Below are 16,723 nucleotides of genomic sequence, written 5' to 3'. Positions count from 1 at the left end.
TGTAATGAAACTGACAAGTGCTTGAGGTACTGTACTTGTTTGCTCTATGTACTTTCCTTCAATAAATCTTAGTATTTCTCCTAAATCTCCCCTCTAGTTGGTGACCCTGATATCATTTAAACTGGAGTGTAACATGGAACAAGGCAGCACGGGAGGTAGCATTTAGGACAAAATATTAAGGGCTTTCTCAGCAAATACCCTTTAGCAATTGACAAGCAGCTGTAGATTTCTTCAGGAAAAGGTCCATCTGACCGAGAAGCCAAAAGACCTGACTCCAACAGATTTTTCTTAGTGAGCTGAAAAAATTACCCTTTGCTGGAGAAAATCAGCCTGCAGCCCTAAACTTCCAATACTCACAAAACATTATGGGGTTTTGGTCTGAATCCTTATTCTTTTTCTGGTAAACATCAGAATACGGCCGTGAACTTGTGAATTTAGTCTCTGAGGGGATCTCTGGGGCTCAGCAGCTTTTGTGTGAGTGCTGAACAATAAATGATCTCTTAATGAGGTGGTCTCTAAGGAGTTAAATCTGAATTAACTCTTTGTAGCTCTCCTTGGTGTCATGTTGACATGGCTCTCTCTGTACCTCTTCCTCCACAGACACCTCTTTATCTCGTCAACCACGGGGAGACCGGCCCCATCCGGTGCAACCGCTGCAAAGCTTACATGTGTCCCTTCATGCAGTTCATTGAAGGGGGCAGGAGGTACCAGTGTGGCTTCTGTAACTGTATAAATGATGGTAAGTGATGTTTCTCTCATCTGGGATTCATATCAATTCCATAAGACTAAATAGAAACTGTGTCCCTAAAACTATTTTCTTGACTTGCTGATTTAACAAAAAATAGTTCAGGGAGATGGAGTAACTAGGCTTGTTTCAAAATAAAAAAAATATCATTCCCAAGAATATTAGAGGGAAATATTTGTTCAGTACAGTTTAAAAAAAATATATGAAAAAGAATGCTGACTCATGAAGTCCAGTCTGGTATGATCAAAACTTTATTTTAAAAATTTTGTGACAACACAGAATACAGAACTGCTTGTGTTGTTAATTGAAAGCAATTTTTGTGCTGAAAGAAAACATTAATTTCTTTAAGAAATGCAAATTTACAGCAAGAAGCAAATATTTAGACCCGTTTTAGCTTCTTCCTGTGCATGACTGTGGGTGCAATGGTTAAATAATCTATTCATCTTACTGTGACATGTGTTGGTTTTCACAGAAGATACCATGCCATATTTGTTCAAGTGTGCTGCATGTGACTCATAACTGTTCTTGTGCTCCTGGCGAAATCCCAAATCTTTGCCAGAACTAGCCTTTCTAGCCATTTGTATCAAGCTGGATTTCCTCAGCTGGATCACAGGGCTATGGTGCTTTCCCTAATACAGTCATCTTTTCAACTCTGAAACGTGAACCTTGTCAGACTCCCTCCAACTGCCTTGCTGCCTGGAGCTCTAATGTTTGTGCAGGCATAACAGATAATAAATTTCATCGTTTGTTAACAATTTCAACTCTCATAAAGGGAAATTTAGATGCACTGGGAGCACTTTAAGAAAGACATTTAAGTTGCAGTATCATTTTAAATCATGCTGGTATTACTACAGTGTCTTAGTCAGAAAGCACTTACCAAAACAAAAAATCATTGATAAGGATTAAAAATGGCTGAGAAACTAGGTTGATATTCCTCTCACTCACACACACATGCACTTTTACAGGCAAAGATGTGAAAAATAAGCATTCTGAGTATGTATTCATTGAGGAGCCATAAGACTGGCTCCGTGTAAATTGTTGGTGCAAACCCCCTTCATTTCTTACTGCTTTGGAGTATACCATATCTGCTGGGAGGATTTGTTGTGTTGTTCCTCTCTTTGCCCAGTTTTAAATGTTTGTTCCTGTTCTTGTGTTGGCTTGTAGTCCCCTCGTTCTTCTTCCAACACCTGGACCACGTGGGCCGACGGATAGACCACTATGAGAGGCCTGAGCTGTCCCTGGGATCCTATGAATACGTGGCTACTTTGGATTATTGCCGAGTGAGTACTGCCAGCGTGCAAACCAGAGTACAGTGCTATGGCAAAACAAACAAGCTCCTCCGAGTAAATGCACTTGTAAGCTGCATATCAGCTTCCAGGAGCATTCTAGGAAATATGGATAGGTGTGGAGAATACAATGGTTTGTTGTTTTGTGCTGCAGAACATGATACAAGCAAGTAAGAATAACAAGCAGTGCAGCAAAATCATGGATCACCAGTCTTTAAGCGAGACATGTGCACATGTTTACCAGCGTGTTGCACTGTTCAGGGGATATCTTTGAAGTTTTGGTGCATTGTTGCATTTTAGATGTCTGTCTTCTACTGATTTTGAAGACCAACACATGCCTGAATTGTCTTCCTAATACCCAAAACCTTAGCAAGGGAATTTGACCTTGGAATCTGTTCCTGGCAAGAGTCTTCTTAGTATTCTGACCAATAAGTTACAGTGGAATTGGTTCTCTCTTTTAATATCAACTCACTGAACAACTCAATCCAGAGCCCACTCATGTTACTCTAAATATTTGTAGTTGGTTTTGTTACAGAACTCTATTTGATACTTCTGAAAGCATAAATTACTTAATCTTTTCAAACTTCAGCTCATTTTACAAAACTGCAAGTGTGACTTCATCTGACCGCAGCACGGACACATTTTTCTGTTCTTGCTGTAATCAGGCAGAATTTTTTGCCTGTGAGTGGAGCTGAGGCCATCATAAGGTTAGAAAAGACAACTGGGTCATACAAAATCTTGGAGTAGCTACCGGTATCTTCTTTGGACCATCAAATTATTGCTAGTATGAAGAAAATGAAAAGGTTTGGTTCTGCTTGGTTTGGTTCTTCTTGCTCACTAGAGTACTGCTCCAAAATGCAGTGAGATCTCTGCTAACCTGTAAGACTTGATTGAAACCTGGGTTAAACCCCAAAGCAGGAGAGAATTGTGGTGAGATGCTGCAGAAATACAGTGTGGGACACTCAGTGTACATCCACTGAAGCTCCATCAAATTCTGAAGCCTCAACCTCTGCCACCTATCTTAAACCAGGGAATTTCCTCTACAGGTTATCCAGTCTGGTCTGCCTGCTTACTACAAAGATACATCCTCAGACTTAGTGCAATGTTACAAAAAAGAAATCTCTTACAAAATAGCACTCTGGAAATGCTAAGTCATTAAATGTAGCATTATTTTGTAATGCACTTTTCATTTGGCTCCAAGTTGCAGTGGTTCCCTTCTTTTATAAATCCAGTACAAGACCAGAACTGAGAAGTCATTTCCTTTTCTGCTTATCAAATGACAAGGATGAACAGCTAAAAAGAATGTTAACAAATCCCAGCTGGTTTGCATTATTGCACTCCTGCTAAGCGGATGTGGTGAGAGTACAACTCTGTGTTTCTGCCATGTATTTGTCAGAACTTAGAGATTCTTTCTAAATGCTAATCTGATACAAGAGTTTAGAAGCAGTTTTTGGTGCAGTTTCTGAATCCAAGTACAGTAAACAGAACAGTTTTGAAAAATACTGCCTGGTTTTGGTTCTCTGGAATTAATCCTGATTTGCATGAGTCAAATAAGTGAGATCAAGGGTATAATGTTCAGTTTAAAGTTTGCCAGGGACTAGGGATAAGTCATAATTCAAGGGTTAGATTAATTTTTCTTAACTGGAGTTTTTCTAGGGTTTAGTTTAACAAGTATAATTTAAGAGGTCAGAGCTCTATATGAAGGAAGTGAAACTGTAATGAAAAAGCTGTCCAGAATTTGACACCAAATAACGACTACTACTCATTTAACGGGAATTAAGAGAACCCGTTTTAGGGAGTGTGAGGTTTGCTCTTGCTCTGTTCATTTTGTATTAACATCTCTTGGCATTACTTTGTTTTAAAAAAAACCTTGCTCTTACTTTTTCTTACTTACAGAGACTTGTGTCAGTGTCGGCACAATTTGTGTGCCACTTACATTGTGGATGAGAGGAACTCCCTAAGGAAAACAGGAGTACAGAAAAAAGCCAAAATACGAATTTTTTAAAACACTTAAGTGCCAGCAGAAAAGTTGGTGCTTTATCTTATCTAATGAACTGTTACCTTTAGATATTTTATTCCATTAGGGTGCTGTTTTCCAGTGTTAGTGTTCTATTCCAGGGCTGGACTTTACCCAATATGTGTCAGCTCTCTGCAGTAGTTACTATTTATGATTCACAGCATTTTTCAAACAACTGAACACTGTATTTGCATTGCCTTATGGTACCACCTCTAAATGTTTTCCTCATAACAGGACACTGTCTAATTTTCCCTGTGAATGGTCTTTTTTCTGTGTAGGACAAGAAGCCTCCTAAACCACCAGCTTTTATCTTCATGATTGATGTATCATACAGAAACATAAAGAGTGGCCTAGTGAAACTCATATGTGATGAACTGAAGACTCTGCTAGATAAACTTCCAAGGTAAAGAGGCATTAGTGTGCTTGGCTTAACTCACTGTGCTGCACTTCTCATGCAGCTGTGCATGTTACCCAAGCTATGGGTAATGTCAGAATTTCCCCAACAGGAGTTTTTTGAGTGATAGTGACCAAATGTTAGTTTTTAATGCTGCTGGTGATTGTTATGCTTGGATGTCTGGGCTTACTGTATGAGCAGAAAGAATCTGCCGTGCTTCTGCATGTGGTGCTTGTATTCTTTTCCTTGCTTGCAGTGAACTCTAGTGGTGTTATCAGCTCAGACACAGCTCATAGCTTCCACTTCACTGGCAGCAGTTGTGTTTGCTGGGCCCTGCTTTTCTCATTGAATTAAACAGGGAAACGCCCAAACCAGAATACTCAGGAGTAGCCAGTCTCTCTAAAGCCATACTGCTGGTGGCTTGTATCTTTAGTTCTTACTGTTAATTAGCAAAACTTCTAAGGCTTCTTGCTGCACTGTGAGACTTTTGTGTCCTGGTTTGTATCTGAGAGAACAAATCTTGCAGGCAGCAACAATTTTATGAAATAGAGCACATGTGCTTTGTGAGCATGAAGTACACAGCAGCAGTGTTACTTCTCATCAGTGTTATTGATAGTGTATTATTTTAGTGTATCTTAGTGTAAATTTTAGTGTAATAATGTAGTTTTTAATCGAGTTTAAATAACACAGACACGTAGGGAAATGAGAGCAGTGGAAGACTGAAAAATAAAGTAGACAAGATGTTTCTTGTCTACATAGAAAGGCATATTAAAAAAACATCCAAAAAGAAAATGCTTTCTAAATAACAATGCTTGCAGAGGGAGAACAGACTTAAGAAATGAAGAGAGCAGTGTGAGGAAGGGTGGAAGATGACTTCCTTGGGGCAATCTGGGATATGTTAAAAATCTTTTTTCTTATGGCCTTCTGGGATCCCTGCGCCGGAAAGAAATTCCAGTCCAGGGTGGGGGTTTATTTTATCAGATGCCCATGTAAGGCCATCTCTCAAGTAGTTTTTCACTGAAGATTACACTGGAGACACAAGTGTTTGATATTATCCTGGACATATCTCAGAGTTTTCCATCAGGATTGATCATGACTTTGAAGAGAATAAGAGGCACGAAAAAGCATTTGGCAGTTTGGAAGCTTGAATGGGACAAGCAGAAGAGGAAAGAAAGCAAGTGTATCCATATGAAAAAAGAGACATACTCATCCTTCTCACCAGCACTCTGAGAGATCTGTTGTGAAATAATTTAGGTCAAAGTTTTCATGTCTACTGGAAAAAGTAATTAAAAAAAGCCAGGCCCTTCATTTTCCTCAGTTTTTTCTGTTGGCTTAAACAATATTAACTTAAAAAAAGACAAACATAAGGCATTCCACCAAAATCTATGGTGAAAATTTTACTGTGTTGCTTAGACAGAGAGGTCACTGAGTGTTCATTTTCCATTGCTGGGCAAAGACACCAGCAGAAATCTTCTGCTGTTCCCGCATGAGGGAAAAGCCCTCTGCAGTGAATTCACCTTGACCTTGTATCTTTGAGAGGAAGGACTTGGGGTACCAAAGAAATCTGTGCAGAAAGAAAATTGCTGAAATTTTAGAGCAGATGTTTTCAAACCTTTGTTCCAAACAAGAATCCCCTCCCTGACTGTCTTTTGAGAAATACTGAGAAATGTGGTTGTAGAGATATGCTTAGAAATTAGTTCAGAAAACCAGAGTAATGAGTTGCGCAGTTATGATTTTTAGGTATGTAATTTAAAATAAAAACCAAAAAGTATTTGAATGCATTTCTATGCATATGGGTCAGGTTTCTCCTTGTGAGTCTTCAAGAATAGCTAGAGTGCGAGCTACAGAGACAATTGTCTGCTTAAAGCTAACCCTTAAAACAATGATAGAACTGGATGGAAGTGGGGCAGTGCAGACTGACTCTGGTAAGAGCAGTATGTGGAATAAAGGTCCCACACACCTGGTCTGTAACACCTTTGGGACTGGGATGATGTGGATGCTTCTCTTTGAAGTAGCAAAGTGGTGTATGTATCAAAATTGAATAGCACTTTGTCCCTATCAAGCTCCAGAACTAATTGTGCTGTTGTTTCTTTCCCATGTTATGATGTCAACATGGTTTATTCTTTATCTTTGGGATTTTTGACTGTTTGAATGGGATGCAACATTGATGTAACTTTATTACCTTTTTTTAAAGAGTAAACAGTAGAGCAGGTGATTTTATCAAGGTGTTTGAATTTGACCTAAGGCCAAGATGGAGGCCATTACATCTGCTTGGTTGTTGTTTGCTTGCTTATTCCCAGTACAGATAATGACCAGAGAGCAGTGTTGCATGTCAAAGGGATGCTTTTATTGCACCGTCAGGATTTCAGAATTACAACCAGTTGGGTTTTGTTTTTCTTACAGAGAAGAGCAAGAAGAATCCTCAGCAATTCGAGTTGGTTTTGTCACTTATAACAAGGTCCTCCATTTCTTCAATGTAAAAAGCAGCTTAGCTCAGCCTCAGATGATGGTGGTCACGGATGTGGCAGAAGTTTTTGTCCCTTTGCTGGATGGCTTCCTTGTTGACTTTGAGGAATCCCGATCAGTTGTTACCAAGTAAAGTACAATTAGACTTCATGAGAGGAAGATGTCAATGCTTATGATGTGCATTAGTTGGGTTTGGGGGCATGCAGGTATCTGTTGAAATGCTTCAGAAGCCTGCAGATGCTTCAAGTCCTGTGTTTGCTCCTCTGAGGCAAAGAAAAAGCAATAGCCATGCCCTTCCAGTGCCAAACTGGAAAGGTTATGTAGGCTAGGTGTAAGCCACCTTTCAGCTGTGCTGCCTCAGAGCTGGGAGGGGGGTGAGGCTCTGAGCCACGTGGTGTTTTCCCTCTTGCAATGCACATGATGTGCACCTGGATATGATCTTAGGACTCTGAAGTCCTTACAGCACACCAGAACTACTTAATGCTTAGCTCTTTATTTTTTGCATGTTCCTTTAGGTGACAAGCTTTGAAACAATGCATCTCATGGAAATAAAAAATGCATCTTTTCTTTTATTTTGGCTGGGATCCTAAGAAATTGAACAAGGAAAATTTGTATTATTTTTTGCACTCAACATCTTCGTGTGTGAAGACAAGGTGTGTTTGGGGATTACCTTACACTGCCCGGTTGAGACACTGATCCTTTCTCTTCCGTAGCTTGTTGGACCAGATTCCAGAGCTGTTTGCAGACACTAACGAGAGTGAGACCATCTTCGCTCCAGTTATCCAGGCTGGCATGGAGGCACTAAAGGTTAGAACATTCCTCTCTGTCAGAGAAGCAGCTTGAAATCAGGTTTGCTAAAAGCCAGTCCCATCACAATGGGAAATTAGGGGAAGAAAGGTCATTGATCGTTTCCAGCACTAATGTTCCATTATTCTAACAGTACCTTCCAACCACTGTAGTCAGAATAAGAACGGACAAGCAAAACATCTGTTCCCAGATGTTCTTATTGAGGGAAACCAGTTCCCAGAGTCTGTTCCATGTAGGAGCGATGTTTAGGAGAAGATGAGAAACAGAAGTCAGTTTGTTGTTCGGTGTTTAAGAGAAATAAAGACGCATTTAGTTACCACAGCAGAACAAATCAATACTCTTGTGTTTGCACAGATACCGAGTCCTTGCACATGTGAAGGGCAGGAAAGTCAGAATAATAATAATAATAAGTAATAATCAGACTTTTCTCTGGTTATTCTCTTGCTTCTGCAAAGCTTATTGTGCAAAACAGAATATTTATAACTGTCTGATCGAATCAGGCCATGGCTGGAGGGTTTCCTTTAACTGACAGGTTCTCCCAGCTTGGATACAGCTGGCAGGAAATCCACAGCACGAGGTGCTCCCCAGTTGCTCCCCAGTTGTCTGGGACATCCCCTGAAGTGTTGACATTCCCATGGAGCATTGCCAGTTCACCACAAGATTTGTAGGGGCAGAGCACAGCCAGTGGTGCTTTAAAATAGTTGATTTGGGAGCTTTGTATGAATAATGCATGAACTGTGAGTTCATAAATTTGTCAGAACAAAAATTAACATTTCTCAAATATGTTTTTATATATTGATTTAATACCTGCTTTCTTGTTATTTATTCATGTTACCAGCAGGTATGTGTGCAAAGCACAACTGAATGCTTTTCCCTAATATTTGACTTCTTCAAAACAGATGTAAAGGGCCATAATTGTAAATTGCCTTTTATGATGGCTATAAAAGAAAGTAGCTCTTAATTAAACATTTTATTTATCTCAGGATTTTTACGTATAATTTGTAAGGATTTTCTCTCTGAATTATTAATCTGCAAATACCTTTGCTCAAGAAAACAGTTCTTGTCTAAAAAGAAAAAATGTATTGCGTTAAAAATATGTATATTTTAGAAATTTTGTCAAACTGGTATCACTAATTCCTGATGCATATCAGGACAAACAGGTATTTGGGAAGTCTTTTGTTGTCCAGCAGAAGGTTTCTTCATCAAAGGAACTGAAGCAATTGTCATTGGTGATCAAAAGTAACTGTTCTTGAAATATCAGGGGTGAAATTTCAGCCATTTTCCAAGTCAGGTGCTGCCTTCAGCTGTGTTTCTGCCATAGCAGAGAGACTTCTGGCTTTGCCAGAATGGCACAGCTCATTTTGAAAGGTGGAATATTTTGAGAGCATGGTGATTCCTGATTTGTGCCTGCATCTTGGCAGTGTAGGTTTCAACGTGGAACCTGCTAGAGGGATGGAAAATGTATGGAACACCGGTGTGCGTGACCTGAATTATTCTGTTCAGCTGCATTTCCTTTTACTTTGATCCAATCTGAGTATTTGTATTTTGGTGCCTGTTGCATAATGCTTGAGTCCAATTGGAAAGTCTCCAAGAGAGGAGCTCCTCCTTTTGCCTCTGGAGAAAGTGCTGCTGGAATGCCTCAGCCAGCAAACCTGTGTGCTGGGCTGCTGCCTCCTGAGAGAAAAGCCCCCTTTTCCCTGGGGGCTTATTCCATCAGGTTGTGAGCCTGGAGAGGAATTCCTGAGCTCTCAGAGGAGCTTGCAGGAGGTGCCCACTGTTCCCTGAGCCCCCAGTGTGTGAATGTGGGCCCGTTGACCCTGCAGTAATAAACGTGCCCATGTGGTGTCTTTGGAACAGGCTGCAGAATGTGCTGGGAAATTGTTCATCTTCCACTCTTCTCTGCCAACTGCGGAGGCACCAGGGAAGCTGAAAAACAGAGATGACAAAAAACTGCTCAATACAGATAAGGAAAAGGTATTTTCTGCTCTGAGCAAGAGGGGACTGCTGTTACACTGCATTTCTCTAATAGGGCATTGATCCTTTTTAAGCTATTTTCTTTCACACAGAAGTGTTAGGTTAAATGATGCCTCTGTAGTGATGGGTTCTCCAAGAACATACTGAGATGTTCCTGGTATCCTTGGGCGGGGGAAGCATGTTTTTGATGATAGCCATGCCTCACTTCAAACTTCAACTTCATCCTTTTGTCTTCATCTGGCCCTTTGAGTTGTGATTAACATCTAATATGATGGCATTTGTGTTTTGTATTCCCTGTGCAGACCCTCTTCCAGCCACAGGGAAATTATGAGGCCTTAGCCAAAGATTGTGTGGCCAGTGGCTGCTGTGTGAATTTGTTCCTCTTCCCAAATCAGTATATGGATGTAGCCTCCATGGGCCTTGTCACAATGTACACTGGTGGAACACTGTACAAGTACAACAATTTCCAGGTTAGTGGTGTGGGTTTCCTGCCTTTCAGATAGTAACAGCTGGGGGGTTGCTGTTGTTTTTCATCTCATTTCAGTGTGTGCTGGGACATTTCACTTAAAAGCAGAGTCAGTCTGGAAAACCTGGTTAACTATTCCACGGCATAAAATTCAAATTTAACAATGGCAGGTCAAACTCAGGTTTGGATCCTGAAGTAGTAATAAGCTTGTTGGCATCCTAAAGTTTTGCTGAAAGGTTAAGTGCAGGAATGTCCAGTTAATGTTCAGGCCTGGTGATGAGTGGTGGACACTTGCATATACCTGATTCTGATAACAACAATCACATTTGAAATCCTTTTTAAAGGAGTCAAGAGCTGTGAGCAGATTTGCTGTGGGGAGATGGGGATCATGGCAGGGGATGTTGGGTCACTGCTGTGCTGCTGTCCTTCGGTGTTGAACCTCTGAACCTTCTGCTTTGTGTTTACAGCTCGAAACTGACAGCCCCCAGTTCTTAAGTGACCTCAGGAAGGACATCCAAAAAAAGATGGGATTTGATGCAACAATGAGGGTTCGGACAAGTACAGGTAATAGGACCCATGAGAACGAGCTTTAAATCATGTAGTGCCATGCAAATCACTGTAAGATCAGGCTGGTTTCATTTCATTATGTACCTCTTGAAAATTAATTTAATAGACTGACAAAATCCATAACTGTGTGCGTTTATATTGGTACTTACATACATATATATGTGCACACACACATGTACTTCCTGTGTGTGCCTCCTTAATAGCTGATTTTCAAGTCTGAAGGCTTCTGCTCACTCTGCACACAGCATTGACTGCAAGGAAGTTGTGTAAAAAGGTGTTGCTGCTGGATACTGACCTGTGCCTTCATTTTTGTACTCAAATGACATTCCTGTGTCTATCCAGCTTCTTTCATTCATTCTTAGTTCAAATGCAAGTATTAGAGAAAGGGACACACCCAGAAGCCAAGCAAGCAGTGCAGAAGCTCTGGGTGTCCAAGTCACAGCTTTTGCCTTTCTCCAGCTCTCAAAAGTGCCATCAGCAAGGACATTTGTTGGGACTCCTGAGGCTGTAAACCCTGAGGGGAAATGGCTCCTGCTTCAGTAAGTGATGTCAATTTAATTTGCCATTTTTAAATGAAATGCTCCGTTTTAATCTGGCTGCAGGCTTCAGGGCTACAGACTTCTTTGGGGCCATTTACATGAACAACACCACGGATGTGGAGATGGCAGCAGTTGACTGTGACAAAGCAGTGACAGTGGAGTTCAAACATGATGACAAACTGAATGAAGACACTGGGGCCTTAATTCAGGTAAAAACCCCTAATTTGTGTATACCATAAAATGGTAAGCAAGACCTTCTGTAGCCAGAGTAGAGAAGTGATGGTGTAGGAGTGATGGGAACAAGGCACAATTTGCACAGACTCTTGTGCCATAACACCACTAGTAAAAAGTGTGTTCCCCTACACCTGTGCTGCATGTTCTGTTCAGGGGTACCCAAATCCTTTCTAAACACTCACTGAGACCTCATCAGCTGTTCATTTTTTTCCATTTCACTGTAATTTAGTTTAATTAAGAGATTCATTGCTACTTATATGGCAATTGTTATTGCTGTGGCATTCCTTGTGATCTCTCTATTCAAGAGCAGTTCTCTATTGCTAAAGCTCACTGTCCCCTCTATGGACTGTAGGACTTTTTATGATGTTAATATGAATAACTTATTCTATAATGTCTGATAGATGTCCCTCAGAACCACAGGTATGCTGGTGCTGCAGCTGCCAGCAGCACTGCCAGGCTGCCCTGACTGCAGAAGTTGTCATCTGCCCTGTGTGCACAGAGGAGGTGGCTCTGTGGTGACACTTGGTGCCTCTGTTGCAGTGTGCTGTCCTGTACACGTCGATGAGCGGGCAGAGGCGAATCCGCATACACAACCTTGGTTTGAATTGCAGCTCCCAGTTAGCTGATGTCTACAGGACTTGTGAGACTGATGCACTTATCAACTTCTTTGCTAAGTCAGGTACAGCAGCACACCAGTTTTGTTTCCTTTTTTGCTTTGGTATGGATGAAGGGGAAGGAAAGGGGGCTGAAGTGATTACCTAGTGGGAAATAATTTTTTATAATTTGCTGCTCCATGCCCGAGCAATTCCTGAAGTATTATGAAATTGAAAAGACAAATAATTTCCTATTTTAGACAAACTGCCATGAAAGTAATACTTGTGTATAGGTAATACACAGAACTGGGCAGGTGCAGTAAGTGGCAATGGACATCCTTCCGCAGTGTTGGGGGTTTGATGGGGTTTTTGGATGTCTGTAGAAGAGACTGAAAAGCAGCCTCAGCCCTCAGGTCTGTAAAATCAGAAACTAGCAGCAGACAAAGATACTTGGAGAGAGTGTCTTTCTTAACACACACTCTTATTCTGTGCTTGTAGCTTTTAAAGCCATTCTGAGCCAGCCCCTGAAGACAGTCAGGGACATCCTGATGAATCAGACTGCTCACATGCTGGCCTGCTACAAGAAGAACTGTGCCAGCCCAGCAGCTGTCAGCCAGGTAAAACCTGCACCCAGTCCTACCCACCCAGGCTTTGCCACAAGTGCACAACCACCCCACAACATCAGCAGAGCCAGAAAGTAAAATTTCAGGACAGACTTGTCCTTTTCTTTCAAATAGAATTAATGGCAGGTGGGATTCAGTGGTGGCACTTAGAGGACACAGAAACTGTTGTTCTGGAACAAAAGGCAATGCCACTGATGAAACTGACGCCTGTACTCACACAAAGGAGCTCAGCCAGCCCTTTTCTTCCTGCTGGAATTACGCATGAACTCACAAAGCTTTCATTTTTAATTCTTATGTTGTTATAGATGGTTGTAGTATTCTAATTTTTCACTAAGCAGAGTGACTGATTTGTTTCCATTTAATTTATTCAGTCACATTTTAGTGATTCAACTCAAAGAAAGACTCAGGCTTTTCCATCCCAGAGGTGCTGCCAGTAACCACAAGCCTGGGCAGTGAACTGTTCATTGTTGGTGAGGACCTAATATGTCAAAAACCAGAGCCACTTATTGTGGACCACTATTTCTCTCCTTCATTCTCCAGAGAGTGCTCCAAAAACTAACAGTGTTCCAGGGAGATGACAGCAGCCAAGACAGCGACTACAGCTTGTAGAGCAAATAATTTCTGTTGAATTCTTTTTAAATGTGTTGTTTTCTCAGCTGATCCTGCCAGACACGATGAAGGTGCTGCCCGTGTACATGAACTGCCTGCTGAAGAGCTGTGTGCTGGCCGGCAGGCCCGAAATGCCCACCGACGAGAGGGCTTTCCACCGCCAGCTGGTCATGGCCATGGGGGTGGCTGACACACAGCTCTTCTTCTACCCCCTGCTGCTGCCAATTGTGAGTCAGGGGTGGTTTTTTTCACTTTAATTTCTAACCCCTCTTACCTGGAAAGGAATCACTAAGATGTACCAAGTCTTTCAGTAGTTACTTTTCAAGTCAGTTCCACAGCTGTTGCGTCTTTTGCCCCACAGCACAGCCTGGATCTGAAGAGTGACGCAGTCCCAGCTGCCGTGCGCTGCTCCGAGGAGCGCCTCTCCGAGGGAGGGGCCTTCCTGCTGGCCAACGGGCTGAGCATGTTCCTGTGGCTGGGAGCCAGCGTGTCCCCAGAGCTCATCCAGGGCCTTTTCAACGTGCCGTCCTTCGCACACATCAGCACCGAGGCCGTGAGTAGATGCAGACTAAGAATTGGGGATTTAGCAAGACCAGATGCTATTCAGAGAAATAATGAGGTCTTTTCTCATCCATCAGCCTTTAAAGCAAGAACAAGTGACCAGCAGAAGGTGTTTAGACACCAGGATTGCTATAAGTTACATAAAACTGAACACTTTGACACTCAACACTAAGAGGATAGAAGCTTTCACAACTTCTTTAATCTTCCTGAAGTCCTTTCAACTCTGTATTACTGAAATTATAACAAAACACTTTGCAATGGTTAAGTTTTCCTGATTATGCATTTTCATGTAGTTATTATTTTAAACTGAAAAATGATCCTCAAGATGAGACCTTCTAGTGAAAGAGATGGAGTTTCCTGGTTTAGTATGAAATCCACAGTACCTGAGAATGTAACTATCAGCAGCTCGTCTTGGTTAAAGATGTGACTGGATTATAACAATCTGCTTTCCTTCTGACAGACATCCCTGCCTAAGCTGGACAATCCACTTTCTAAGAAACTGAAGCATATCCTGGAGCAAATCCAGAGCCAAAAGCCCTACACCATGAAGGTAACTGCTTTCTGCGTCAACTCTTTCCTCATACTTGTTCAAAGGAACATTCCAGGCTTTGCCAAAACTTACCAGTGGCTGTAAAAGGTTTTTTAGCTATCGGGAGTCTTCCTGCATGTAGATGACTTCCAGCATGATTTGTAGGCACAGGCATCTCAAATGTGCTTTATTCCCAATCAAGACTGATTTTCACAGGTAGTCAGGTTTTAAAGGATAACCATTTTGTTCTGCACTCTTCAATTCCCTTAGTCTCTCCAGCTTCTGCAGTGTGGCGATTTACTAGTTTTGGGGGTTTTCCCCACCTCAAGAGCATCCACTAAGAGACCTAGAAAAACTGTGCTGCCATCTAGTCTGACTATATCCTAAAATTATCTGCCTGTATCTCTTTATCTTTCCAGCTGATGATAGTGAAGCAGCGGGAGCAGCCAGAGATGCTTTTCCGCCAGTTCCTAGTAGAAGACAAGAGTATTTATGGAGGAGCCTCGTATGTGGATTTCCTCGTGTGCATTCACAAAGAGATCAGCCAGCTGCTCAGTTAAGGCAATTCAAGTAAAATGTTCAGTTCCTTTTTGCTTTTGCAGGAGGGACAGTTCTTGGCTGAAGGCTGGCCCACAGCTCCAGCAGACCCAGGCCTTCTGCTGTGCTTTACTGACCCTTTTCTGTGCTCTTTTTGTACAGTTTCATTTGATCCCACCTCTCCCTGAGTATTCTGCTTACTTCTTAAGCTGTAGAATAGGAAGTTCTGCACTCAGGTATTAATCTTCTGGGAGTCGTGACTCTCTACATGAATTGCCAGATTTCAGACTACCAATGCTTAAGAGCATATATGGTATACCTTTCTTAAAAGACAATTTAGAAAACTCTCAATTATTCCTTTTGCTAGTCATAAGTTGTATCAGAGCTGGGAAAGATGATCAGAATCTGTACAGAGGAGAAAAAAAGACAAAACACTTCTTTTTCTAAGTGAGGACATGGAGTGTAATCAGATTTGAAATAAATACGTAGTTCAGTTTGAAGGGTTTCAAAGTCCTTCCTGTGAAGCAAATCTCTGTAAAGTAAATTCCTTTTTCCTTGGAAGGGACAAGTGTTACTATATACAGAAGTAGAGCTCTAGGGACCCTTCCACAGCCAGGGTTATCCAGGGGACAGAAACTGGACTTAATAACAACAACAGGGATCACAGGAAGAACAGTAATCAAACAATCCTTTTGCCACCTTTGGCAGATGGTGTCACACTATTATGGTACAATTCTGTCCACTTGGGGGCAGCAATTAGCTTAGTGTACTACTTAATTACATTTTCAAAATTGCACAGGTAGGCTTTATTTAGTACATTTCCTAACTGGAATATTCCCAGCACAACTCAGAAAAACCTGTCCCTCAAAATTTCTGTGGCAGATCAGCTGTGAGACAGTTGACACATTAACCAAAGGTTATTTGTGGTGCTATAAAGCCTCTTATTTAATACCAATTCTATTACAGTGACCTCCTCTCCCATGACTGATTTAATCAATGGTCACTGCTTTGAAAAACTAGCCTTTGCTAATACCAATACTGAAGGTAGTATGTGCAAAGCCAGAGCCTTTAGAATGGCTGTTTACCTCAGATATTTCATCAGTCTCTCTGTCTCTTTAGGACCAACGCCTCTGAACGTGAGGTTTGAACTTTGCCAAGCTTGAAAAGCTATTATTAAATAGTGTTTCAAAGAAAGCCAAAAAACACTCAAAAGTAAGGCTAAGCCTCAGTAAAGAAAAAAGTGCCTTTAAACATGTTAGTGTTGCTACTTCTATTAATTATTGACTATCCACAATAAGCAGTGAAAATGCATAGTTTTTTGGTTCAACAGCTTATCTATTGGTCATTCTTGTCATTGACCAAGAGCTCTTGAAATAAGTGGCTGTGTTACGAAAGGGTCCTCGGCCTGAAATCAGCTGCCAAGACAAGCACTTTTTAGCTGTAGACATTACCCTGTAAAAAGTATTCATTGACATTTCATTTGTAAAATGACACCAGCAACATTTGTGTAAAGAAATAAGCAATTATTAAATATAATCTGTGTGTGTGTTTATTCTTTCATACATCCTGAGTTCTCCCAAGGTTTCATGGCCATGGCATCCAGCAGTGAGTACCCTGTAGGTCACCTTCTCCTACTGTGACTCTCAAGACAGGCAGCTTACATGGCCTCAAGCATTTTCAGTGTGTTTCTTCTGCTGTCATCACCCATGGCTATGGTGAGAAGACACAATCCAAGTGAAGGAAAGTGTCTCAAAGAGGGGCTGTTCAGAACCAAGC

The 16,723-nt window shown here is 41.4% G+C and overlaps 1 protein-coding gene across 2 annotated transcripts in view; it reads left to right on the top strand.

Annotated features, from left to right (window-relative positions):
- SEC24D (SEC24 homolog D, COPII coat complex component) overlaps positions 1-16,483 on the top strand; it is a 41,866-nt gene extending 25,383 nt beyond the window's left edge. For both annotated transcript variants that reach the window (XM_059843682.1, XM_059843683.1), the window contains exons 9-23: positions 601-739; positions 1,910-2,025; positions 4,327-4,451; positions 6,846-7,037; positions 7,622-7,715; positions 9,573-9,689; positions 9,992-10,159; positions 10,623-10,719; positions 11,325-11,470; positions 12,036-12,174; positions 12,587-12,705; positions 13,368-13,547; positions 13,682-13,873; positions 14,342-14,431; positions 14,830-16,483. In XM_059843682.1, the coding sequence (XP_059699665.1) occupies positions 601-739; positions 1,910-2,025; positions 4,327-4,451; positions 6,846-7,037; positions 7,622-7,715; positions 9,573-9,689; positions 9,992-10,159; positions 10,623-10,719; positions 11,325-11,470; positions 12,036-12,174; positions 12,587-12,705; positions 13,368-13,547; positions 13,682-13,873; positions 14,342-14,431; positions 14,830-14,970 (2,055 nt within the window). In that variant the 3' untranslated portion in view covers positions 14,971-16,483. The remainder of the gene's footprint in view (positions 1-600; positions 740-1,909; positions 2,026-4,326; positions 4,452-6,845; positions 7,038-7,621; positions 7,716-9,572; positions 9,690-9,991; positions 10,160-10,622; positions 10,720-11,324; positions 11,471-12,035; positions 12,175-12,586; positions 12,706-13,367; positions 13,548-13,681; positions 13,874-14,341; positions 14,432-14,829) is intronic.
- Positions 16,484-16,723: the final 240 nt, after the last annotated feature.

Source organism: Haemorhous mexicanus, chromosome 4 (assembly GCF_027477595.1).
Source record: "Haemorhous mexicanus isolate bHaeMex1 chromosome 4, bHaeMex1.pri, whole genome shotgun sequence".
Classification (NCBI taxonomy): domain Eukaryota; kingdom Metazoa; phylum Chordata; class Aves; order Passeriformes; family Fringillidae; genus Haemorhous; species Haemorhous mexicanus.
Note: the sequence above shows the minus strand (reverse complement) of the source record. Positions and strands in the feature narration are given on the sequence as shown.